At 63.8% G+C, this 25,355-nt stretch overlaps 3 protein-coding genes across 7 annotated transcripts; 2 read left to right on the forward strand and 1 right to left on the reverse strand.

The window, feature by feature from the left end:
* Positions 1-8,276: 8,276 nt before the first annotated feature.
* On the forward strand, positions 8,277-10,815 carry NANOS3 (nanos C2HC-type zinc finger 3). The gene is made up of 2 exons (XM_069797410.1): positions 8,277-9,838; positions 10,200-10,815. Exon 1 carries the CDS (start codon positions 9,338-9,340, stop codon positions 9,806-9,808), a length of 471 nt encoding a protein of 156 aa, XP_069653511.1. The 5' UTR covers positions 8,277-9,337; the 3' UTR covers positions 9,809-9,838; positions 10,200-10,815.
* BRME1 (break repair meiotic recombinase recruitment factor 1) lies at positions 10,701-14,145 on the reverse strand. Its single transcript, XM_069797409.1, has 7 exons — positions 14,107-14,145; positions 13,243-13,417; positions 13,075-13,153; positions 11,682-12,854; positions 11,366-11,496; positions 11,116-11,208; positions 10,701-10,946 (listed from the first exon to the last, which is right to left on the reverse strand). The coding sequence occupies exons 1-7, from the start codon at positions 14,135-14,137 to the stop codon at positions 10,823-10,825; spliced, it is 1,806 nt and encodes a 601-aa protein (XP_069653510.1). The 5' UTR covers positions 14,138-14,145; the 3' UTR covers positions 10,701-10,822.
* Positions 14,146-14,444: 299 nt separating this feature from the next.
* On the forward strand, positions 14,445-25,142 carry CC2D1A (coiled-coil and C2 domain containing 1A). 5 transcript variants are annotated; one of them, XM_069797406.1, is made up of 29 exons: positions 14,445-14,593; positions 15,251-15,328; positions 15,893-16,028; positions 16,224-16,336; positions 16,477-16,542; positions 17,086-17,223; positions 18,253-18,538; positions 18,627-18,751; positions 18,949-19,021; positions 19,177-19,266; positions 19,346-19,503; positions 19,587-19,659; positions 19,815-19,942; positions 20,090-20,264; positions 20,365-20,537; positions 20,614-20,736; positions 21,227-21,285; positions 21,445-21,561; positions 21,650-21,723; positions 22,271-22,329; positions 22,404-22,455; positions 22,691-22,790; positions 22,861-22,951; positions 23,082-23,266; positions 24,240-24,306; positions 24,429-24,555; positions 24,662-24,738; positions 24,845-24,892; positions 24,977-25,142. In XM_069797406.1, the coding sequence occupies exons 2-29, from the start codon at positions 15,275-15,277 to the stop codon at positions 24,992-24,994; spliced, it is 2,985 nt and encodes a 994-aa protein (XP_069653507.1). In that variant the 5' UTR covers positions 14,445-14,593; positions 15,251-15,274; the 3' UTR covers positions 24,995-25,142. The 5 variants fall into 5 exon arrangements, with proteins under 5 accessions (XP_069653507.1, XP_069653503.1, XP_069653505.1 ...); XM_069797402.1 differs by lacking the exons at positions 24,240-24,306; positions 24,429-24,555; positions 24,662-24,738; positions 24,845-24,892; positions 24,977-25,142 and adding an exon at positions 23,337-23,968 and having other exon boundaries at positions 23,082-23,213; XM_069797404.1 differs by lacking the exons at positions 24,240-24,306; positions 24,429-24,555; positions 24,662-24,738; positions 24,845-24,892; positions 24,977-25,142 and adding an exon at positions 23,337-23,968 and having other exon boundaries at positions 14,447-14,593; positions 19,373-19,503; positions 23,082-23,213.
* Positions 25,143-25,355: the final 213 nt, after the last annotated feature.

Consider the following 25,355-nt stretch of genomic DNA (forward strand, 5'->3'; position numbering starts at 1 on the left):
GGGTGCCGTGGGGCCGGGGCGGCGGGGTCTCCATGGCGATGCCGCACACACAGACATTAAACAGAGTTTTTGCATCGGAAGTCGGCAAAACCACAGCGCGTCACTGCGGCCGCTGCCGCCAGGCCAGGGCCCCCGCTTCCCCCCCCAGCCCTTCCCCACCCCGGCCCTGCCTGCCCCACATCCTGCGCCCTGCTGCACCCACCCTGGTGCCAGACCCCCGGACCCCCCCACTGCCCCCGCTGCTGCCTGGGCCAGGGGGTGGGGAAGTGGGGGAACAGGCGGGTGCCCACCCGGCGGGTATGGACCAGGGTGGGATACGGACCCGGTGGGATACGGACCCAGTGGGATGCAGACTGGGGTGGGATACAGACCCAGTGGGATATGGACCAGGGTGGGATATGGACTGGGGTGGGATGTGGACCCAGTGGAATATGGACCAGGGTGGGATATGGACCCAGTGGGATACAGACTGGGGTGGGATGTGAACCCAGCGGGACACGGACTGGGGTGGGATACGGACTGGGGTGGGATACAGACTGGGGTGGGATACAGACCCAGTGGGATATGGACCAGGATGGGATACAGACCCAGTGGGATACAGACTGGGGTGGGATGTGGACCCAGTGGGATACAGATTGGGGTGGGATACGGACCCAGTGGGATATGGACAGGGGTGGGATACGGACTGGGGTGGGATACAGACCCAGTGGGATACAGACTGGAGTGGGATACAGACCAGGGTGAGATAAGGACTGGGGTGGGATGTGGACCCAGTGGGATACGGATTGGGTGGGATACGGACCCAGTGGGATATGGACCGGGGTGGGATACGGACTGGGGTGGGATACAGACCCAGTGGGATATAGACTGGAGTGGGATACAGACCAGGGTGAGATAAGGACTGGGGTGGGATACAGAGCCACTGGGATACGGACCTGGGTGGGGTACGGACCTGGGTGGGATATGGATCAGGTTGGGATATGGACCTGGGTTCGATACGGACGCGGTGGGACACAGCTCAGGGCGGGATACAGACTCAGATGGGATAGGGACCCAGGTGGGACACAGCCCCGGCAGAGGTGTCAGCCCTGCGACAGCTCGGCCCCGGCCCCGCAACCCCCTCGGTGCCACCGCCGAGCATCGGCCCCACCGGGGACCCGCGGGGCCGAGCGTGTCGTCCCCCCCCCAACCCTGGTTCCCGCGGCCTCACCGGGCCGCCCTGCCCGCCAGTCCTCGCGTGCCGCAGCCGGCACGTGGCCGCGGTGTCGCGGCGCCCTGGGGGTTAACGTGAGGCCTGGCCTGGTGCTGCCAGGATCCGGCCTGGCTGCCGTCACCGCCCGTCTCCGTGGAGATGATGGAAGTTCCTAAATACAATTATTGGGAGGTTTTAGGTTTCCTCCGCGCCGAGGAGGGATAAACAATAGCGGGGAGGGACCGGGTGCCCCGTGGGGGGCTCGGCCCCATGACACCCCCCCAGCGCCCCCACAGCCCCACCTTTGCACCCGGCAGCGGCTGGCACGGCCGCGGCATGAGGACGATGGGTACGGCTGTGCCGCAGGGACCGTGGGTCCCCCCAAACCCCACGGTACGGCCCCCGGGTCCCCCTCAGCCCTGGTCTGCACCCGGTGCCTGCGGGGAGGTCCCCGACCCTGTCCCCATCCCCGTCCCTGCGCCCCCAGCCCGGCCGCACATCTGGCAGCAGCCGCACATCTGGCAGAGGCGGCTCCCCCGGGGCAGCACAGCTGGGCGGGAGCCGCTGCGCCAACTGCTAATTTTAAATGCACGCGGGGCTGGACAAGGAGGGGGGACACCCCCACGCCCCCCCCTCCCCCCTGTGCCGTAGGGCTGGGCAGCGCCGCACACGCTGCACCGCAGCCGGCACACAGCACACGGCATGGCACACACGGCACACACGGCACACATGGCACTCGGCACTGCGTGCGGCACAGGGCACAGCGCCCACGGCGTCGCACACGCGGCGATGCACGCACAGGAGTGCATGCGCATGGTGGTGCAAACGCACGAGGCCGCACACACGGAGCGCCGCGCGTGCTGCACGGCATGCTTGGCGACGCGCAGGCACGCATGGTGCCGCACACGCAGCAATGCGCGCCGGTACGCGCAGTGGCGCACCGGTGGCAGCGCACGCACGTGCGCACGTGGCAGTGCACACGTGCACGCGTGGCGATGCCCGCGCTGCAACGCACGCAAGCACGCACACGCAGAGGAATGCATGCACGCACTCAACACGCGTGTGGCAACGCACACCCGAACAGGCTGCAACGCTCCCAGCGCCGCACGCCTGCCGTATGGAGACCCCCCCACACAGCACACGTGCACTGTGGTGTACACACGGCAACGCACATGTGCACACACGTGTGCACGCACACACACCCCCCATGCTGCCTTGCACACACTGCAGACACACGCCACGATGGGCAGAGCGAGCGATGCACAGGAGCACACATGCACTTGTGTGCGCACACTCATGTACTTATGCATGCTTACACGCTTACACGCACACGCTCATAGACGCACTCACTCTTGCACACTCACACTCGCACGCTCACACTCACTCATGCTCGCACACTCACTCACCCCCACCCCCACCCCCCGCCGTGACAACGAGCAGCCCCGGCGCGCTGCAGAGGCGCGCAGCCCCGCCGTGCACACGCAGCCGACGCACGCTCGCTCGCTCGCATGGACCCGCGCAACCGCGCCACGCGCGCCGGTGGCAGGACCGTGGTGGCCGCGGCGGTCGCGGCGGGCGCAGGCGCTGGCGGGGCCGGCGGCGCAGAAATGTCCTTTCTAGGTAATGGCAGCGGCCGGGGCTGGCGCTCGCCCACGCGCCAGACGGCACATTCCTCCCGCCTGACTCAGCCCCGCCGCCGCCTCACACACGCGCTGCGCCGGGGCGGCCGGGGGCTCGCACGGCCCGCTTGGCGGGCACAGCACGACGCCGTGCGGTGCGGGACGAGGCGACACGGCGCGGTACAGCACGGAGGAGCGGTGCGGTGGGGCGCAGCCCGGCATGGCGCGCCGCGGCGCAGTAATAGCGTGGCACGGCGCGGCGTGGCGCGGCGCAGGGTGGCGTGGCACAGCAGAGGGTGGCATGGCACGGCACGGCACGGCCCCGACTCGCCTGGGAAGGCGCACATGCGTGCAGCCGTTTCTGGAGGTGGCCGGGCTGGGCCGGGTGGCCAAAGCCCCATCCGGGCACGGGCACCTCCACGGCCACCGCGGGCTGGTGCCACGTCCCGCCCCGTGCCCGGCCCCGGTTATTCCTGATTTACACCCAGAAATCCCCTTCGCCGGCTTCTCACAGCCCCTGGCAAGCATCTCGGCAACCCAGCAGCGGGAAAGGGGGGAGACTGGGGACGGGGATGGGGACGGGGATGGGAACTGGGATGGGGTGGGCACCTGTCCCCACACCCCTGTGCACCCATGTACCCCCCCAATCGGACACCCGTCCCCTGGGGTACCCCTGCACCCCCGAATCCTTGCACCCCCAGCTGGCGGAGCCCGTCTGCACCTACGTGTGCCCCACACCCAGGGAGCCCCAGGCTTTGGACACTGGGGTGACTGGGAGCCACGGACCCAAGGCAGTGGGGTGCCTGGGAGCCGTGGGGCTGGCAGCGCAGGGGGGGCTGGTGGGACGGGATTTCCCTTTCCTCCCGCCCCCATGCTCCCTCCCGGCTTCTTCCTTCCTCGTGCTGGGGCACGCCTGACCCCCCCGGACCCTCCTGGCCCCCCCCAGACCCCCCCCATTTCCCCCCAGACCCCCCCCCAGCATCCCCAGCCCCACTGGCTCCTGGCCACGCTCCGGGGGCGGCTACCAGGGGTCCCGGGGATGCCGTTCCCAGGAGCGGGACCGTGGGGCCAGGAGACCGTGGGGCCGTGGGTCGGGTGCCGTGGGGCCGGGCGGCGTTGCCGCGCGACGCGGTGTTTGTGGTGGGGCTGAGTCACGGGCCGTGAGTCACCGGCAGCACCGGGCTGGCAGGCGCCCACGGCTGCCCCACGGCACCACCGGGGCGGGGCCCCCCTCCAACGCCGCCACCGAGCGGGGTGTCCCCATGGGGTGTCCCTGGTGGGGTGTCCCTGGTGGGGTGTCCCCAGCCCACCCAGGGTGCGAATGCAGCGGGCCGATGGGGCACCAGGGCTGGAGGGGGAGCACGCCTGGGTGATGCGGGTGCCCCCTCTGCACCCACACCTCCCCCCCGTGCACCCATGGCCCCCCCCCCCATGCACCTATAGGACCCCTGTTCATCCATAAGGTACCCTCTGCACCCGTGGGCATCCCTCTGCACCCAGGACCCCCCCAGTCCACTCATGGCCCCCCCCCATGCACCCAAAACCCCCTCCACGCACCCATGGGCCTCCTGTGCACCCATGGGCTCCCCTGTGCAGCCCTGGGACCCCCGTGCACCCATGGACCCCACCTTCACGCAGAGGTTCCCCTGTATATTTGGGTGCCCCCATGCACAGACATCCCCCTCTGCTGGGGGCGAGGGGGGCCCCGGGGGACCCCGAGGCCGGGGGGGCCGGGGGGGGGTGAGTCAGGGTGCAGCCACGCGCCCGTGAGTCACCGCCAGGGTGGGACCGGCCGGCTCCAAACAAAGGCGCTTTCAGAGGATGGCCCCCCCCCCCCCCCCGGACCCTCCAGGCCCCCTCAGGGCTTCCCCAGCCCCCTCAACCCCCCCTGATTCCCCCAGGGGCTTCTCTGGCCCCCTCCAGCCCCCCGGCCATGGGGGCCCCGGCTGGGACCTCGCGGGGCATCACCAGGGCTGAGCCCCTCCTGTGCCGTCCCGGCCCCCCGCCATGCCGCACACGGCAGCCCCCACCCGACGGTGGGATCCTGTGGCCCCCGACCCCCCACCCTGCCACCCGCCCTGCGGCCCAGCCCAGCATCAAGCGCCGGCTTGCCGGGCACTGGTGAGTCACTGGTGCTGCCTTCCCACCGCGCCCGGGCGGTGCCGGCAGGGCCACGCTGAGCCCAGCCGCTCGCAGCGCCGCCGGCGGCACTGGCACCATGGGGATGGGGTGGTGGGGTGTGGGATGACAGTGCTGGGGTGGCCGCGGCGGCTGAGACCCGATGAACGAACGCGGCTCACCCCAGGACAAAGCAGCAGAGACTGTGTGCCACCGTGTGCCATCGTGTGCTACCATGTGCCGTCGTGTGCCACTGTGCATGGGACAGAGCCGCCATGGTCATACCAAGGTCCCCATAGCTGTGCCGGGACACCCCCAGTCACACCAGGCCCCCACAGCCGTGCCAGGGAAGAGACTGGGAGCACCAGGGCCGGCCTGGAGGTGCAGCCAGGACTTGCCCGGGCGAGTGCCGCGGCCAGGGTGCAGAGCGTGGTGGTGTTGGTGCAGGCTGGGCTCCCCAGGGGCGCGTGGGAATCCCTCCCGCTTCTGCCGCATTGCTCGTGGGAGACTCATGGGGACGAGGAGCCGGCAGTGCCAGCGCTGCCCGCGGTCCCCAGCTGGCACCGGACGGCACCACGCTGCTCCTGGCACAGCCCAGCGCCCCTGTCCTGAGCTGGTCCTGGGCATGAGTACTGGGGCATGGCATGGCACAGTATGGCCCAGCACAGAATGGCCCAGCACAGCGTGGCACAGCACGACGTGGCAAGCCCTGGGCCATGCCCAGCTCTGTGCCTCTGTTTCCCTGCTCCTGGTGTGCCATGCTGTGCCATGACGTGCCACACATGCCATGCCACGCTGAGCCGTAACATCCAAAGCTAGGCAATGCCATGCTGTGCCATGCCGTGCAGTGTGCTACCGCTGCCACGACGCTCTTCCCCCGCCCCCCAGTCTCCAGGGGCCGGGCCGAGGTGCCGGTTTGGGGTCCGGTTCAGAGGCAAGGAGGGGTCCCGTCCCCCCCAAACCCCGCCGGGGCCACCGGTTGGGAGAAGGCGGCACCGCAGGGGTTAAATGCCGGCCCCACCGACTCGCCAATGGGAGGCGGCGGGGCGGTGACGGACAGGGGGCGGGCGGTGCTGGGCGGGCGGCCAATGGGGAGCGGCGGGGCGGTGATCGACAGGGGGCGGGCGGGGAGCCACAGACGGCCAATCAGAACCGGCGGGGCGGTGCGTGCGGCCAATGGGCGGTGCCGCTGGCCTGAGGTGACCCGCGCCCCCCCGCCCGCTCCCCCCCCCCCCCCCCCCCCGAGCACCGACCGCGGCCCGGGCAGCACCGACCCCCCCGCCGGTACCGGGAGCTAGGGGGGGGGCGCGGGGGACCCCCTTCCTCCGAGGGGGGCACACACGGGAGCTCCGGCACCCCCCCCGTGCTGTGACACGGACCCCCGGCCTTTCCCGGGGTGTGCAGTGGGAGGGGGGTGCCGCAGGCCCCCGGTCGCCGCGGGGGGGCTGGTTTGGGGTGTGCGTGTGTCCCGGTCACCCCCCCCCGCCGGTGTCCTGCAGGGCGTGGCACCGCACCGCCCCTTCTTCACACCCCGCCCCGCTTCCCGCTGGTTTGGGGGGGGGGTTGAGGCCTCCCCCGCCCTCCCCCACCGGCTGGGGGGGCCCCGGCGTCCCCTCCCCACCGAGAGCAGCCTTCGGCCTCGTCCCCCTGCCAGCACTGCTCCCTGCCCGGGCCGGTTCTGGCGGGAAAGGTGGGTGTCAGCGAAAACCGCCGCTCCCGACGGGTCTGGGCCAAATTCAGGGCGTTTCGGTCAATCCCGCCAGCGGGGAGAAGCTCCCAACTCCGCGAAGGGCCACGTCCCGCTCCCTGGTGTGTCGGGGGGGGGGCTGGTTTAGCAGGGTACGGGAAGGACCTTTTTGGGGTAAAAGCCGAGGGAATCGGGGCTGGTTGCTGAGTGGCTCTGCCAACAAACAACCGCCCCGAGAGAAGCAGCGGGCAGGAGCGGGGCCGGGCGGCACGGTGAATCCCCGGCACGGCGCCCACCCCGCACATCTCCGACCTACTTAATTAATTTTTCCCTTTTCACCCCTGTTTCTAAACCTCGAAACATGGCAGGTGCCGAGCGCGGAGTCGCGAGCTGGCGGCAAGGCCGGCCGGATGCCTTTAAACCCATCCGGAGCCGAGCGGGAAATGGTGTTTTTGCACCCAAATGCTGCCCCGGGGCCGCTCTCTCCTTGCCAGGCAGCAACAGGAGCCGCGGCCCCGGCCGGGGTTTTCCCGCTTCCCGCACGAGGAATTTGGCGCGGGAGGCGCTGGGGCGGCCCGGCTGCTCCCCTGGCCTGATGCCGCAGCCCTGGGAACGTGCCGGGCTTCGCACGCCGACTGGCGTTTGTTTTTTTGGCTTAAATGTCTTTATTTTCCCCGCCCCGCTGCGTTGGGCTCCGGGATTCCCTGGCGCCGGTGGGGCCGCTGGTGCCCTTGGCGGGGAGGGAATGCCGCCGTCGCTGCGCCAGGCGCACAAAGTGCCCATTCTTTGCCTTTCCAGGACTTTTTTTCGTTCTTTTTTCCCTCCTTCGCGGGGCCCCGCGGCTGTTTGCGGCACGACTTCGCCCGTGACGTCACTGCGAGCCAATGGGAGGTGCGGCGAGCGCTGGTGCGGCACGGCCCCGGCTGCTCACCAAGCTCCTGCCTGCCGGCAGCGGCTTCGCCCCGGGACAGGGTGGACGGGCAGTGCCAGGCTGCGAAGGCGCTTCAGACAGGCCGGGGGGAGCAGCCTCTGTTTTGGGGGGGAAAAGCCCCGTTTCCATTATTCTCCTGGTGCAGCCCGGTGCAGTCGCCCCATCCCTGAGGCTTTGGGGTTCAGGCCAAGCGGTGACACCGACGGCGCGCCACAGCTCTGGTTCGTAATGAATAAACGATGGGTCTCCCCTCACCCCAGCGCTCGGTGGGTTCGGCTGTGCGTAAAAATCGCCACGCGTTTGGGGCAATTTGGCCTCTTTTGTTGGCGCTCGCTCCTGTCCCGGCAGCTCTGTCCCTCGTGGCCATGTCGGCACAGGGATGCTGCCAGAGTGGATGCCGCAGGGCTGGCATGTGCCGCGGGGACCTGGCAGGTATTTCACGGTGCCGGGGTTGAGGGCAACATGCTGGCAGGGAGAGCAGGTTGGGGCCGGGGCCGGTGGCTGCAGGGACCCTTCCCAAGCCGGATCCTCACCGTGTGCCTGCCGCAGAGTCTGCTGCTGGTAAACCGTGCACTGGGTGCTCGGGATAACCGGGAGGAAGAGCACGACTTCCCTCTGGCAGATGCTGATGCCGCTCGGAGCCGACACGGAGGCTCCGGAGAACATTCAACGCTGTCGGTGAGTTTTGTGGTTGAGGTGAAACCATCGACCGTTGCGTGTGCCCCGTGGCCCACCGGAGCGGCCGGGGGAGTTGCTGCCGCCGCTTTCCCAGTGCCGCCTGCAGCATAGCCCCCTCTCGGTGACACCGCGGCATCCCTGTGGCCTGGCGGTTCCGTCCCATCCCGGGAAGGTCCTCGCTGGGAAGCTCCGGTCCGGAGCGGCATGGTGGGCAGAGTGCGCGATTTCCCAAAGCGACGGGATTTCATCATGGGATGCGGATGGGGCGTCCCTGCGCGGCGCCATTCTGGCGGGTGAGTGTCGCTGTGTCCCCAAGGACCGACATTCGCGCTCGACACCCGTTGCTGGCGGTGGGTCGTGGTGCTGGGGGGGAAACTCCCGTGGGGGAGCAAAAATCCCATTTTTTCTCTAAAAAGTAGGGGCTTAGAGGGCTCTGGGCCCAGCAGGCGACGCCCGGGGGGGGGGCCGGGGCTTTGTGTCTCCCCGGGGGTTGTTGTGGGTGATTTTGCTGTCCATTAGCAGATGCTTTACCCGATTCTGGGCTGTTTCAGCCCGAAGGCAGAAGCAAGGGCAGGGATGGGCCGAGCTGCTCCCAGCTTTAGTCCAGGCTTTGGGCGCCCTGCCCCAAACTCGGGTTTTTGGTGTCCCCGCACCACGCTGATGGGGTTTATGGGATGTAAATCCCACGTTTATCCACAAAAAAAGGCATTTCTGGCCGAGGCATTGTGCCATGGGTGTTGGGGAAGGTGCCTGGTGCAGTTTGGGTCCTGCTGGACTCGGGGGGAGCAGCCGGCGGCAGGTCCCCGTGGGGCCAAAACCCCAAATCTGGCCGGGTTTGGCTCTGAGGCGGCTGCAGCAAGAGGGATGCTGGCAAGTGCCACACTGGAGTGGATGCTGCCGGCGAAAGGGGGTTTAAACGCCGGCGTTGCGGGGGTCGGAGCGCTGCGGGGGGGTTCAGGTGCGACCCCCTTGTACCCAGAGAGGGGAAGAGGTGCAGACACCCCCACCCTACCAGGCAGACGCACCGGCTCCAGGCGGCTGCCGGGGGCGGGAGCCGGCCCCAGGCAGCGGCGATTGGCCCTGCCCGGCTCCTCCAGGGAAGGACACGGCACATGGAGCCACATCCTGCCCCAAAACACGCCGGGCAGCGGCCGAGGATGGAGCACAGCCCCGCGTTCGACATGTGGAGGGACTACCTGGGGCTGGCCGCCGTGCTGGCCACGCTGCCACAAGAGCGCGAGGACGCCGGTGACGGCGAAGAGGCAGCGGCATCGCCCATCGCACCGGAGGCGGCATCGGCGTCCCCCGGCAAATCCCTCTGCGCCTTCTGCAAGCACAATGGGGAGGCGAAGCACGTCTACAGCGGGCACAACCTGCGAGACGCAGGGGGCCGGGTGCAGTGCCCCGTCCTGCGCAGCTACGTCTGCCCACAGTGCGGGGCCACGCAAGACCGGGCCCACACCAAACGCTTCTGCCCCCTCACCCGCCATGGCTACACCTCGGTCTACAGCCACTCGGCGCGCAACTCCGCCGGCAAGCGGGTCACAGGTGGCCGCAGCGCGGCGGGCAGTGCCAAGAAGTAGCTGAGCGCAGACGGACCCTCACCCCAACAGGTACCGGCTTGTTTTTAAACACAGGAGGATTTCTGATCTTGCAGCCCCCAAAAATGGGCTGAAAGTGGGGGTTTCGCTTCCTGGCATGAGGTGAGGATGGGCCACAAGGAAACTCTGCTCTGGTGTTGCCATGCTCTTGCTCCACGGGGCACCAGGCCGGTGGCTTTGCCGGAGGCTGCCAGGCAAAGTTGCTTCTTCAGCAAAGCCTCGCTCCGAAGCGGCAATGCGAGCCTTCCTTTAGCCGGGAACGGGATTCTGGCAAGCTCATTAGGGGAATTATTGCTAATTAAGGAAGGGGAGCTCCCAGCAGTCGGTGCCTGCCCGGGTACACGCGGTGCTCTCCCCTCTCCTTCTCTTCCAGGGGATTGCTCCACTTTGCCCGGCTCCGTCTGCTGCATCGCCCCTGCGAAGCCCCTGGTTCCGCTCTCCTCCAAGGATGAAATGCCAGGACAGTGCACTCCACCAAGACCAGTCTCCCCAGTTGCTCTCCCCAGCTGGTAAAGCCAAGCAGTATCATCCCAGCAGGGCTTTGGTGGTCACCGCTGGCAGAAGCCGCATCAAGATGCCAGCGAAAAGCCTGAAAAGGGTCGGTTTTAACAGCACCTCTGTGCCAGGGGCGTTTGTGGTTGGTTTCAGTTCTGGGTTTTGGGTTGGTTTGTTGTTTTTTATTAATCCGAGCGGGTGCCTGAGGGCAGCGCCAGCTCCTGACCAACCGTCCGGGATGGTCCCGTGGCGGGAAGGGTGCCGGTGCTCCAGCTGTCGCCGAGCACTTGTGCGGCAGCTCCAGGGGGTTGGGCTGCTGTTAGCAGCTCACCCCTGGTGGCTCCTGCCCTCGCTGGAGACGCCAGTTTGTTCTTTAAATGTTATTTCACGCATTACGTGTAGGAAGGTGTTTTATTTATACCCCGTTCTCTGTTGAAATGCTGGTTTATGTTAATAAAGAGCTGAGCCGTGCCGGAGGCCGGATCCGGCTCTGACCCAGCCCTATGTCTCCTTCCACCTCTTCCCGGTGTGTGGGGGGACCGGCACTGGCCCCGGCCGCCTGCTCCGCCGTGGCTTCGGCCTCCTCAGTGCCTCCAGGCCCCGGTAGGCGCTCATTGCCAGGCGGCTGCAGGGAGGGGGGCAGCCGGTGGGCGCCCGTGTCACCCGCGGACCCTCGCGCGTGTTTTACCAACCCCGCGTTCTGGTGCGGAACTCACCCTCCCTCAGCCCTCCTCCGGGGGCCCAATCCCAGGGAAAGGATCCGGATTTCGCGGCCGGTGCGAGCTCGCTCTTACTTGAGGTTGGAGAGCTCCAGGATCAGGCCACAGATGATGTCGGTCGCATCCTCGCTGTGGGCGGGTGGGCGCAGCCCCTCCGGCTCCTCACCCCTGACCATGACAGGGAAGAGGGAAAAGGAGGATGTTTCTACTCACCAAATCGGGACATTTTTCATTAAAATAAGGGTTTTATCCCTCGTGGGAAGGTCTGTCACTGTCCCACCTCTCCAAGACGGTGGGAGCGCATCAGAGCGGGCAATCCACCTACCTGGGCCGTGGCTGGTCCAGGCCGTTCCCCTTGGCGAGTGGCGGCATCTCTTTGGCGTGGCTCTGTCCTGCTGCGGCACGCAGCTCATGCCCGGGCACCACAGAGTTGCGCCAGTTGGCGGCAGGGAGCGGCTGCGGGGAGAAGTTTGTGCGACAATTAAGCTGTGACCGGGGAGCCCGAGTCCAACCCGCTCTCACAAAGATAGTTGGGTTTTTTTCCCCTTTCAGGTTATTTTAGGCACTTTGCGGTGTGCTTGGTATTTCAGGCGTTTTGGGGGATTTCTTTCACGCTATATTAGCGACCTCTGTGGATTTACCTGCTGCAGCGGGAGCTCAAGGCTGTTCCCTTCCAGGCCACGCTGCAGCTCTGGCTGTGGGGAGAGCTGCTCCCTGGTCGAACAGGTCCCGTCCTGGGGGTCTGTGCCAGCATCCGAACCAGTGCTTGCGGCAAGGGGTTGTGTGGTGCCTGTGGGAGCCGGCCCTGGCATAGCCATAATGGCGGGTGTGTTCCCTGTGGTTCTTCTGCTGCACGGGAGGTCGCTGGAGCGAGCGGGGGGCTGCGCATCTGTCCTCGGCACGCTCACTGCATGTTCTATGCTGCATCTCACCTCTGCGTCCCGCTCCTCTGCGAGACCTTCGCCTTCCCTCTTGCCTGAGGAATCCTTGCCAGCCGGGACGGCTGGATCTGGTGCCAAGCTGGTCCCCGGAGAGCAGGTTTCTCCCCTTTCAGCCTCTTCCTGGCCTGTATCAGCTTCTCCCAACATTTTCCACGAGCAGGCATTCCCACCCTGGGGCTGGCTTACTGGAATGATGGTGCCGGCAGTGCCTGCAGTCTCTAGTTCGGTGGTGCCTCCCTCAGCCTTCTGGTCTGTGGACAGGGCACAGACCCCCAAAACCTCCACGGAGACGCCGCCACCGGCCAGGCTGCAGCAGGATTCAGCCACATTCTTCACCGTGTCGTTTGTACCAGTTGCCTGCAGTTGTTCCCCACTCATGTTTTCCTGGTGCTCTCCTCCAGCCACCCTCTTGGATATGGCACCGGATTTTTCCTCAGTGTTTACAACAGATGCGTGCGGCAGCTCCTGGCTTTGATCGGCATCACCTCGGCACTCGCCTGGCTCGCTGTGGTTAACTCCCTCTTCACGGTGAGGCTCAGGCACCTCCGCCGGCAGGCAGCTGCCAGTGCTCCGGCCTGGAGCATCCACAGAGAGAGTGATCTCTCTGCCGGCAGTCCCCTCTCCTCGTGCTGGCGGAGCAGAGCCATGCTCGGGACTGTCACCGAGATTGCCTGTTCTGCGGTGAGTTGGAGTTTCGGCATCCAGCTCTTCACCAGCACTTCTGTGCTGCTCCGTGGTCACCACCAGCTGATCCTCTTCTCTCTCATCCGCCACCGAATTTGCCCATTGTGGTGACTCTGGCTGAGACGCTGCTCCCAGGGCAGCTGCTTCCTGTGACTTGCAGCCTCCACCAATGTCCATGTCTTTTCCTTTCTGAAATAACAAGGTTCCAGCATCACTCCTGTGTTAAAAAAATTCCGATCTCTGGACTTTTTCCTCCGTTAAGGCTGAGTTTGCCAACAGAGGAAAAACAGTGCCGTAGACGAGGCTCTGGCTATGCTGCAAAGGGAGTTTCTCAACACCAGAGCGTTTTGGTGACATCTGGGAGCTTGCCAAGCAAGGCAGGCTTGCCTGGAGCCCAGGACAGGCATACCTGTGGTAAGGGGCTGGGGATACGCTCCTCCGCCCGGCTTTGCTCCAGAGCAGCCACCTCCCTGTCGCCATTCGCACTGCTAAGAACAATAAAACACATTCAGTGAGTGACAAGGCGATTGCCAGGTAGGTCACTGGTTCACCCGCAGACCCTGTCTCGCCCTGTTACCTCGTCGGTGCCTTTGTCGTGGTGCTGTCATGGGTCATCTGTCCCTGAGATTTTGGTTTTCCATCGGCATCGTTGGTCTGAGCTGGTCCAGTCACATCTAAGCTGTTATCTGCCTTTGCATCCAAATCTTCCTGAAGCCTTTTTTTAGTTTTGGGAACGTGGCATTTACCGTCTCCTTTTCAGGGGAAAAATATAATCCTCAGATATCAGCCTTTGAGGTAAGAGGGACTTGGTGTCGTGTCGGATAGGGAGAACAGCCTTTGTAGTGGTTTTCTGTTATTTTTTATTATTAAATCCTAGGACCTCCCCCCCACACACACACCTCTAACACTTGAACTGAGGGGAAAAGATCGCTTTTAGGGCTTTTGTGGGGTGTCAGCTTTGCTCCACCCACCCCTTCTTGGAAACGCCAAGAAACAGGGTTTGCGGCACAAGGGGCTTGGCCCCAGCTCAGCGGGTGCTGCTTGCTGCCTCACCAACTGCCAGTGGAAAGTCGCTTGGTTTTGTCTTTTATCCCCATAATAACCCCTATTTCCTACAGACTCGTAGCAAGATGAGGGGACGTTTGGGGAAGCTACCCAGGCAGCGCATGGCACAGAGGTAGCAAGCAGCCCTGAACTCCGAAAGGCACAGCGTGGTCTGAGGGGATTTGATGAAAGAGGTGCGGAAAAGGTGAACGCTGGGTGTCGTTTTGCTTACAAATCGGGCCAGTTTTGCAATTTAGCAGGTTTGTAATAAGCCTGGACGGTTTTAGGAGTGCTTGTTACCAATTGAATACAAGGAGCAAGACGGGGAAATGTGGGGCAGGCTGGTGGGGCTCCTCACCACCCCCGTCCCCTCGCTGCTGGGGCCTCCCGCCGATACCTGGCGGCTGCTTGTTCTTCTGTTTGCCCATCCTGCCGCTTGCCTGAGTGGGGAGAACAGAATGGGGCTTAACGAGCAGCCTCTCCTTGCTTCCTCCAGAGGTGTTTTGCCCTCAGGGCTGACCCAGCCCTTGTGCATCACCAGAGCCCACAGCCGTTTGCCTCTCCCTGGGGCCCAGCACTGCCCCAGCCGCCCCCCCCCGTGGCCGTGGCCGCAGCAGGAGGAACCAAACCCTCCAGTTCTGAAGTGAGAAACGTGGAATTTCACCCATTTCCACCCCCCGACCCGCGTCGGTCTCCCCCATCACCTCACGCTTTTCCCGCCTTTTCTCGCAGGTTCCCCGGCCGCGCATGCGCGGCGCGGGGCGCGCCGGGAGTTGTAGTCTTCTCCGGGCGCCGTCAAGCGAAACGCGACGGCGACGGCGGCTTTTGCGACGGCGGCGCCGTAAAGCGCGGCGTGTTGTTGACAGCGGCGGGCGGAGTAGGAAGTGAGTGTGGATGGGACCGGGACCACGGAGGGGAGCGGGGAGCCGGGAGCCGGGTGTGTGGGGGGGTTAGGGGTCATTTCTGACGGGGGAGGGGGGGGCGGCCTGGGGGTTGGGAGGGCTGGGGCCTTGCGGGGGGCTGTGAGGGGAATGGGGCCTTGGGGGAGGAATAGGGCCTTGTGGGGGGAGGATAGCGCCTTTTGGGGGCCTTGCTGGGGGGGAATGGGTCCTTGCCGAGGGGGATAGGGCCTTCTGGGGGGCGGGGGGAGGCAATGGGGCCTTCTGGGGGGTTGTGGCGGGGGGGAATGGGGCCTTGTCAGGGAGGATGGGGCCTTGTGGGGGGCTGCGTGGGGGAAATGGGGCCTTTTGGGGGGCTGTAACGTGTGGAGGAGGCTGTAGGGAAAGGGCTGCAGGGGTGGGGGGAGAATCCTCTGGAGGAAGGGTCAGGGCTTGGGGCGGGGGGGGGGGCAGTGCCCTGCAGCGCTCAGGGTGGTGTGGTGGTGAGGGAGGGGGCTGTCAAGAAACTTCTGGAAAACAGGAACGCAGGGGGGTCACAGAAAGCTGAGGCCGAAGGGTGGCGGCGGAGGGGGAGGCTTGGTCCGGGCTCTCTGAAGGGTGCTGGGGTCCCACACCCTAATGCAGCACTCCCCCCACCCCCAGCTTGGCCCGGCAAGAGACAGAGACATGAGCAAAGCCAGGAGGATGCCGCCAGGCCATGGTGCCGCCATTGCCAGGCAGGTACGGCCCGCTTCCCCCCCTCCTCGCCCCGGTGTGCACCAAACCCTAGCACCCTCAGGAAGCTGGGTGTGCCCCCCCCCCCACCCCGGCCCGCGTGGGAGGGAAAGGTCGACGCCATAAACAGCTCTTCCGCAGGCAGAGGGAAACCTGAGCCATCGTGGGCAGGGCTGCCGGGCGCTTTCCTGCCGCACCTCCCGTGTGGGGACATCGGTCATGCAGGGCTATGTTTTGGTTAAACGGGTGCTAATGGCGATGCTGGCTGTTCCCGTTGCAGGGTTTCTGTCACTGAGCTGGGAGCATCTGCACTGTCTGTCGTCTTTATTTAAGTGTTTTAATTAGTTTAAATGCTTTTATTTGCTTCATTGCCTTGTGGATCACCGTGGCGAGGTCACTCGGGGCACTGTGGGCTCAATTCCGAACCATGGGACACGCTGAATTCCACCCACAGAAGGTCCACATCGATCCCCTCCTTCCTTCTGCTGGATCCCAGGGGATCCCCTCGCACTAACGAGGCATTGTTAGCGTCGTGCCCTCAGGGCTGTCCCTCCCTCTCCCTCCCCGCAGATGGGTTTGCTGGTGGACCTCTCCCCGGAGGGGACAGCAGGGGATGACACCGGAGATGATGCCGCCGAGCTGGAGGCTGAGCTGCTGGCGCTGGTGGGAGGCCGAGCTGCGCCAGGAGAGAAGCCCAAGGGGAAAAGTGAGTGCTGCTGCTGCAGGGAGCTCATGTGCAGTCAACTTCTGGGATAATTAATAACACAGCATGTAGAAAGCCGCTCCTCTTGGGTTGTTTCTGCCTCCACCCCGGGCTGGACTCCCCTGCACGTGGGCTTAAACCATCAAGAAACAGGTACGTCGCCCCAAAAAACCCTTCGTGCTGTTTCTGCTCCTCCAGCCCCTTTGCCGATGGAGGCGATTGAGAAGATGGCCGCCCTCTGCATGAAGGACACGGACGAGGAGGAGGAGGGGGATGACGAAGAAGAGCTGGAAGATGAAGACGATCTCATGGTGAGAAGGGATTGAGCTCCTGGGGAAGCTCTGGTCTCTGCGCCTCTGTCGCTGGGGCTTTATTTGTTGGGATTGCCTTATCCTAAAAAAGGGCTTTTCTGCCCTGGATCGTTGCTGATGAAACTCCCGGCGCTTTGCAGGCCGAGCTGCAGGAGGTGCTGGGCGAAGGGGAAGGGAGCACGGATGCACCGGTGCCCCCCGCCAAGGTACGACGCGTCTTTTTGCTCCACTTCTGTTGTGTTGGCACCAGATCCGGCCCTTTTTAGCCTTTTGTGTTGTTTTGTTCGTTTCCCTGACGAGAAAATGTGACTCTGTCACGTGAACCTGCTCCCCAGAGAGGTAAAAAACTTTCCTGGCGGTCAGGGGGAGAAGCCAGGTTCCCTTTGCCTTGTCAGTAATGAGCAGCATTGGAAAATGCGAGCGTGGAGGCAGGATTTAGCAAATTTATTGGAATCTATGAGAAATAAGTCTCCGTCAATCCCCTTTTTAGCCGTTCTCAGGCAATCCCTGTTTATTAGCAGCTGTCGGGGTTCTGCTGCTGCTCCTTGGGGCTCTTCCTTAAGCCCGCAGAGGCTGTAAAATCACGGTGCAGATCAGGAAGGGTGGCTGTGCCAGACCTGGCGTGAGCCAGAGCCAGGTGCTGAGCCACCGGGTCTGCTCTGAGCCCCCGATCCGAACGGATATCAGCGGTGGGGGTAGCCCGGGTCTCGCTGGGTTGATCCGAGCGTTTCTTCTTGGGGCGGCTGCAGGTTCCGGAGGTGCCTCCGGAGCCCAGCGACATCGAGTCCACGCTGGGGGAGCGGGCAGACATGTACCGGACGGCCATCGCCAATGCCAAGCAGGCCGGGGACAGCTCCAGGGTGCGGCGCTACGAGAGGGGCCTCAAGGTGAGCCGAAATCATGGGCCTGAGGGCTCATGGGACTCTGACACAAAGTCCTCAGTTTCCTTGAATCTTTAATCAAATGAAACCGTTTGATCTTGAATTCCCGGCTGAGCTTGGCCAGTGTTTCTGAACTCAGGGGTTTTGTGCTTCCGGCTGAGCTCTGGCCTCTCCCCGCAGCTGTGAGCCCATCCAGCTCCCCACAGGAATTACTCAGAGTTCTTGGAAAATCAGGTCGTCCTAATTTCGGTGCTTAATTGTAGGCGTTAACGTAAACCTGAGACACACGCGGGTGCAGCCGCCTGCGATATAATTATCTCTGAGACCATGTTAAGCACAGTGAGCTCCAGTTGAACATCTTACCCTGCTGCAGCGCTGGCTAAAACAACCTTGAGGTCCCGATTTCTCGTGGTTATTTAAAACCCTTTGAATAGTCTTAGGATTATTTTTTCTATTTTTTATTTTGAGCCCTGTTTTCCCCCCCAGGCCATTTCCCCCCTTGGTTGAGCCCCTTCTGCCACGCTCAGGTCTTTCCTGCACCCCGTTTTGATGCAGAGCCCTCCCTGACCCCTGAAGCAGGATCGCGTGTTGCTTCTGGGCTGTAACTCGCGAGAGAGTGATGTCTTTCACCATTAAGAGCATTTTTTGGAGCCCGTGAGGCTTCCTGAGGAAACCTGGGGGTAGTGCTGCCTTGTCAGGAGCAGAGCTCACCCTTCCCCTTGGATTTTGTCCACCAGCAGAGTGATGTGGTCAGAGCAAGGCAGCTGCCCTCTCGCATGGGATGGGAGAGGAGGCAGCTGAAGATGTTTGGCGGGGGGGAATAAGGAGCTTGTAGAGTTGGGGGCTGGATTTCCAACCAGTGAGAAACCCCCAGCACACAGCCCAAGTTTGGGCGCTGTTTTTAGGCAGACGTTGGGTTTTCCCACCTCCAGCGCCTTTGCTGCTGTCCCAGCAGGCTCTGAGGTTTGTCTTTTCACAGGGGTAGAGGAATACTGGAGTGACAGAGGGCTTTACTAATGTGCATGTTCCTTCCAGACGCTGGAGAACATGCTGGCCTCCGTCAAGAAGGGAAAAAAGATCAACGAGGAGGAAATCCCCCCTCCAGTGGCGCTGGGGAAGGGTGCAAGCTCTCCGCAGCCCTCCCTGGCTTCCCCCCTGCCAGCCCCCCGCCCTGGCTCCCCGCAGCCACCTCCGCAGCCGCCTGCTGCCTCTGCCCCCAAGCCGCAGCCACCCCCCGTTCTCCCAAAGCCTCAGGTCCTGCCCGTCAGCTCTCCAGAGGTGAAGCCAGCTCCTCCCTTGCCGTCTTCCCACCCAGGCAAAGGTTTGGCTTGTTCTTCTGCTCCAGAGATGGCTATACCCCGCTGCTGATGGGGAAACCGGCAACACTGCTCTTCTCTCTGCTTCCCCAGGCTCTGACCATGCCGGTGCTGAGGCACTGCTGCGGGGCCGGCAGCGGGAGTACAAGCTTGCAGCGCTGCACGCTAAGCAGCATGGAGACCTGGAGATGGCCACAAAGTACTACCGGGTCGCAAAGGTAAGGCTCTGTGTGTCTGGGCACACATCAGGCAGCCAGAGTGGCCTGAATTTCCCTTCCTGTTCAATATTGGCGCAGATCTCCCGCTTTTTGTGGCTTCTGTAGTAAAACAAGGGTCTGTCAGGCTGGCTGGGGCTGTCTGCAAAACTCAATACAGAAAAAGAGCAAGCTTTTCTCTTTTCCTGGTGATTTTTCAGAGCTTTGACTCCTTGCTCGAAGCGGCAGGGAATGGCCAGCCGGTGGAGCTGAGCAGTGTGCCGCCTCCTCCCGGTAAGACCCAAAACCTTGCCAGGGAGCAGCAGGGAGCGTTCGTACCCCCTTTTCGGAGGGTCGAGAAAGCCAGCATGGCTGTTCTGCTTATCCTGGTGGATGCAGCCATTACCTTGCTGCTCATTTGCGGGTGCCAATCGCTTCCTTCTCCACAGACCAGCTGCCAAAGGAGTTGTCGCCTGGCCAGACGCAGCCTGCCGCAGCAGTGCCTGTGCCAGAAGTTAAACCAGCATCTCATGCGGCAGGTAGAAGCCCCAACAGCTAATTTCTAACCCCAAATTGCTCTCTAAGGAAAGGGAAGTTCAAAGAGAAAGGCAATTGAAGCTTTTCTCTGGCTCTCCCCCCAAACAGACGTTCCCCCCGCTCCCCGGGATGTGCTGGAGGCTCTGCAGCAGAGGATGGAGCGGTACAAGACGGCGGCGGCGCAGGCCAAGAGCAAGGGAGATGACCGGAAGGCCCGGATGCACGAGCGCATCGTCAAGGTGCAGCAGCCGCGCGCTCTGCCAGCTGGCGTGGTGCTGCTGGCCCCACCGTGGCCCTGCTCAGCCTCCGCTTTCCCTTCCAGCAATACCAGGATGCCATCCGGGCACACAAAGCTGGGAAAACGGTGGATTTCTCGGAGCTGCCCATTCCGCCAGGTATTTTCCCTGTCCATTTCATGGCGAGCTCTTCTCGGAGCTGTTTCCCAAAGCTGGTGTGCCGCGAGGAGGAAGATTTGGACCCCTCCAGCCCAGCGAGGTGGGGCAGCCTTTGGTACCACCCAGCTTTTCCCCTTTGCACCCCTCTTGGCCAGGCTTCCAGCCTATCCAGGGCATGGAGAAGCCGTCCGGAGACCAAAGCATCGCTGGAGTGCTGGAAACTGCTATGAAGCTGGCCAGCCAGGAGGTCCATGAGGAGGATGATGGTGCTGAAAAGGCAAAGGTCGGGGTTTCTGGGGACTCGGGACCCCCTGTCTGACTCCCTCCCGCTGCCGCAGGAATCCAAAACAGAGAGTGGGGAGTGCTCTCGAGGGTACGCCCGGCCCTCCCACGCCTGAGGAGCGGATGTTTCGTGTTCTTCCTATTGCAGCCCCCTCTGACACCATCCCTTCTGTTCCCGGCACAGCCTGCCGCCAGCCCTGCCCCAGCGAGAGCCGCTACCGCCTCCCAGCCCAAGCAGCCACCGCCACCTCCCCAAACCTCCTCTGCGGGTGCCCCCAATTCTGCCGGAGTGGCCAAACCAGCCCCCAAAACCACCGCAAAAGGTACCACCCTGAACCAACGCTCAGTCCTCGCTGAGTCTGACCATGCTGGGGGGATGATGGGACCAGGGTGAGGATGCTGAGCCCCCCTCTTCCCCTGTAGCCCAGCAGCAGTTGGCATTCCTGGAAGGCAGAAGGAAGCAGCTGATGCAGGCCGCCCTCCGTGCCAAGCAGAAGAATGACATCGAGGGGGCAAAGCTCTTCCTGCGCCAGGCCAAAGGGCTGGATCCCATGATCGAGGCCTCGCAGAACGGTTTGCCTGTCGATATAACCAAGGTCAGGGGTTTTTTTAGGTTTGTGGCTCTGGGCAGGCTCCTCGTGTCACAGATCTGACCCCTTCCCTCCGTTCCAGGTACCCGAAGCCCCCGTGAACAAGGAGGACTTTGTGCTCGTGCAGCGTCGGGGGGTGCACATCTCTCCCGAGGCAGCCAGCCAGTACCTGGAGCTGATGAAGCTGATCCGGCAGCAGCACGAGGTAGCGGAGCCCAGGGGACGGCCAAAAAATAGGGTTATTTTGGCCGCATGTGAGGAGAGATTGAGAACAAGGCAGGCAGGAGGCCATGTGGGGCTGTGTGAAGTGTGCAATGAAAGAGGGGAGACCTGGAGGGGGGGTCCTTCCTCACTGTAGATGAGGAAGGAAGGATAGTGAGGAGGAAGGAAATGAGCTGCTTCCCTCTCCAAGGGAAGGGTGCTTTAAATCTTGGCATAAATCGAGGCTGAGTTTGGACTGAAGCAGGGTTTTCTGCTGGAGAAGAAACCTCCAGGCTGGAGCAGGACACTCGGGAAAGGGGCAATGCCTCTGGGCTTGGAAAACCCAGCACCAACGTGTCCAGGGAGTGCTGGGTCGGGTGGATCTGGCGTTGGGGCTGCCATGGCTGCCCAAGGAGCTCTGCTCCTCTGTGGCCACCTGTGCCAGGAGGCCGGCGGGATGCAGAAACCTTCCTCTTCTCTCCTCTTCCTCCCAGATGTGCATGAATTACTCCAAGCAGTTCACTCACCTGGGGAACATTGCGGAGACGACCAAGTGAGTCTGCTGGCTAGTGCACGCAGTGTTTGTCTGCTGGGGTGGTGCGGGCAGGCAGAGAGGGCAGGATTGCCACAGGGGGAGGCACCTTCCTCGCCACGAGAGCGCGGTGGTGCCGAGGAAGATGAGGACATTGCCGTAAGCCGTTCTCCCCGCCAGGTTTGAGAAGCTGGCTGAGGACTGCAAGCAGAATATGGAGATCCTGAAGCAGGCCCACGCCCGGGGCTTCCCGCTGCCCAAGTACCATTATGAGCAACGAACCTTCAGCGTCATCAAGTAGGGGCTTGCTGGCCGAGCGTGGCTTCCGCAGGCGAGGAAGGATGGGCGGGCGCTGATGGGATTCTTCTGCTCTCGCCGTCCACAGGATCTTTCCGGAGCTGAACAGCAATGACATGGTGTTGTCGATAGTGAAAGGGATCAACCTCCCGGCACCGCCAGGTGAGAGAAAACGGCGGGGAGAGTGCAGGACGGCCATGACTACGGAGACCTCCCCAGCTCAGGCTACGCTGCTCAGCTGTAGGCACCGGCCCAAAGGGCTCGCGGCAGCTTGCAAGCCACCGGCACTGCCCGGCAGCTGTCAACCGGCGCCTGGCGGCTGGGGATCCTCGCCGTGGTGGGGAGGAGGGAGCGCTGGGGTTTGCTTGTTTCCCCCTTGCTGCGCCGGGTGCCCGCTGACAACTGTCTTTTTTCTTAATTATCTGCTGTTAAAATGCCCCGGGGGCAGCTGGGCCCCTTGCCAGCGCTCATTAACGTGCACTGCTTCCCCGGCTGTTCTCACCCGCGGGGAGCGGTGAGGACATGGTGATGGTCCTGCCAAAGCCCTGATATGCCAGGCAGGCTCCCCAGGGAGCAGCAGGCAGCTGCCTGTGCTGGCAGAGCTCAGGGACAGTGCGGGGGCCCAGGGAGGACCATGAATCCTCTGCCGCGGCAACCTGCGAGTGGTCGGCACCGCCGGCACGGCGCTCACGCCATGTTGGTCTTGCAGGTGTGGCTCCCAATGATCTGGACGCCTTCGTGCGCTTCGAGTTCCCCTACCCCAATGCGGTAAGTCGGCATCCATCCACCGTGCTCCCCGGCCGAGCGGCTCAGCCCTCACCCTCCCACCTTTACCTTGGCAGGAGGAAGCTCAAAAAGACAAGACCAACGTCATCAAAAACACCGATTCTCCCGGTAAGTGCCCCGTTCTGCCCTTCCCGAGAGGCAGGGAGGGGGCTGGTACCAAGGGAGCGACACGAAGGCTCCACGCCATCACTGCAGAGCGTGCCAAGGCTCCGGGCTGAGAATCGTTAGTGTGACAGAGTGGGGGTAATTAACGCAGCTCTGCTCCTGGCCCCCATCTCGCTGGGGGCTCGGCGCTGCTCCTCCTGTTGATGCCGTGGTTTTGGTGCGGTGGTTCCCTTGGCAGAATTCAAGGAGCAGTTCAAGCTGTACATGAACCGAGGGCACCGGGGGCTCCGGCGGGTCCTTCAGGCCAAAGGCATCAAGTTTGAAGTGGCGCATAAAGGGTAAGAGACCGAGGTTTTCCCCTCTCTTCTGGCTACCCTGAGCTGGTTTTACCCCTCTCCGCTCTCCCAGGGGGCTGTTCAAGATGGACCGTGTCATCGGCACAGCCCAGCTCAAGCTGGCGGCACTGGAGACGGTGTGCGAGGTTCGGGAGATCATTGAGGTGAGGAGCACCGGGGCCCGTCATCACCCCCACCGCCATCTCTTGGGGGTGGACACCAGCTCTCCAGTTTGTTAATGGGATTTCCATCCTCTCTCCGGTTTGTTAATGGTATTTCCCTCCTCTCTCCCAGCTGCTGGATGGCCGCCGGCCCACGGGGGGGAAACTGGAAGTGATTGTGCGGATCAGGGAGCCCCTGAGCTCCCAGCAGCTGGAGATGAGGACGGAGCGCTGGCTGGTCATCAACCCCAGCACCATGCCCCCGGTAAGTGCCGCAGCGGGCACCGGATGCTGCCCGCAGGCCCCAGTTGCCCTCGGGCTCCCCATCCATTAAATAAATGCTGCGGCCGGGGGGGAAACACCCTCTTAAACCCGGCTCTCCCTCCAGGTTGCCGTCCCCAAACCCAAACCGGCCGTTGCTCCCGCAAAGGAAGTGAACAGGCGAGTGCCGGGGGGCTACCTGGCAAGTGCCGCGGTGCAGTGGCACCGCTGGCAGGGCACGCTGGGGCGGCAGGGGCTTGGCACCCTCTTTCGGGGGCTGTTTGGGGGTTGACCGGGGCGGTTGGTGGGATCCAGATCATCCTCGGGGGGACCAGGCTGGGATGGGGACATGACGCCGGCACGGCAGATGCCGTTCACCGTCTCTCCTCTCCGTTTTTCCTTCCCTTTCAGGACAGCCATCTGCTCGGTGCTGTAGCGAGGCCGGCCCTGCCTGCACCTCTTCTCCTCCTCTTCCTCCCCTTCTTCCTCCACGGGGCCTGCTTTTACCCAAAGGGGCGCAGGCCAGAGCCACAGCCCAGGAAAACTCTGATTTCTGGACACCTTGTCCTGCTCCATCCCTTCCTCGGTGGCTGCTCCCACCCCCAATCCAGGGGTGTCCCAATCCAGGGGTCTCGATGCTCGCCGTTGCCGATGAGGCCAGTTTGGCAGCTGGGGAGTGGCACAGAGTGGGAATTTAAACCCCACCCCGGCCCCGTCCGGCTGCAGGAGGAGGAGGAGAAAAGGGCAGGCATCGCATGGAGGAGAGGAGCAAGGACCAAGGTGGGAGATGAGGAGCAAGGAGGGGAGGGCTGGGTCCCCATCCCACCCCACTAGGGCCAGTCGGCCCCCCCCTCCCCGGGACCCCCGTTCCTCTCCTTCCCAGCCAACCGGCCTGTGCTGGCAGATGGTGTCCTGAAAGGACGGGGCTGGGGGTACATCGCGGGCCGAGCCTGGGGGTCTGGGGGGGGGGTACCGCCCCCTCCCCATCCTCCCCCCACCTCACCCGGGGCCGTCTCCCCCCTCCCCGCAGCAGGGCCATGCCGGCATTGCCCAGCCTCAACCTGCTGGCCTTCGACCAGGAAAAGCTGGAGAGGAAGGTGAGCACTGCTGACGCCATGCCTACAGCGTTTCGGGGGGGCTCCCCTCACCGCTGCATGCCCCCCCGCACCGTCACCACTACGTGTGTATGTTCCCCCCACCGTGCTCCCTGTCCCTGCAGATGCTGGCGTACCGGCAGGCGCAGCGGCCGGTCCCCCCTGAGCTGCGGGAACAGTACCAGGACATCGCCCGGCGCAGCCAGCTCCTGCGGTCGCGCCTGCAGCATGGCGACCCCATCTTCCGCAAAGGTGAGGTGTCTCCATAGTGTGTGTTGGGGGGGCGGGGGGGGGCACGGGTGGGGGTGTCCATGCCCTCCCCCCGACTTTATTTTCCCCTTTTTCTCCTCTTTTTAAGAGTACCTGGCCCAGCTGGAGCGATACTTGCAGCTCTACACCGAGACGGCAAGGCGCTTGGGCACCGAGGGCAACCGGGTGAGGCAGCCCCCAAAACCGCCGTGGGGTACACCAGCACCCAAGGGTGCTATTGGGGGTGGGGGGCCCCACTCATCCCCCCCCTCCGACATCTCCTTCTCAGCAGGATGCGGCCAAGGAAGCGCTGTACAAGAGGAACCTGGTGGAGAGCGAGGTGAGGGGCAGGCCTGGGGGGGGGGGGTGTCTTTCTGGGGGTCCCCCCCTGCTCCCCCTCACCGCCCCCCCTCTTCTCTTCCAGCTCCAAAAGTTCCGCTGATGAGCTGCCCCCCCCACCCCGGGGCTGGGACCAAATGGGGGTGCAAGCGCTTTTGGGGAAGGGGGGGGGCACACACAGGACAACCCCCCCCCCAGGCGCTGCTGTGACAATCACAGGGATCAGAGCTGCTACGTGTCCCCCCCCCCGGTCCTTCCCTCTGGGGACACAATGACACTAACCCCCCCCTCAGTCACTCCCGGGGTCCCCGTCCATCCCCCACACACACCAAAAAGCACTTTGCCCCCCTCCTGCGGTGGCTGGGCGGGCAGGGACCCCTCTCCTCCCCCCCTCCCCGTCACCCCTCCAAGTGCCTGTCCCCAGGGGCCGGGCTGCGCAACGGGTTTATTTTGTGCTTTCACAC

The sequence above is a fragment of the Haliaeetus albicilla genome, chromosome 11 (genome assembly GCF_947461875.1).
Source record: "Haliaeetus albicilla chromosome 11, bHalAlb1.1, whole genome shotgun sequence".
Taxonomy (NCBI): domain Eukaryota; kingdom Metazoa; phylum Chordata; class Aves; order Accipitriformes; family Accipitridae; genus Haliaeetus; species Haliaeetus albicilla.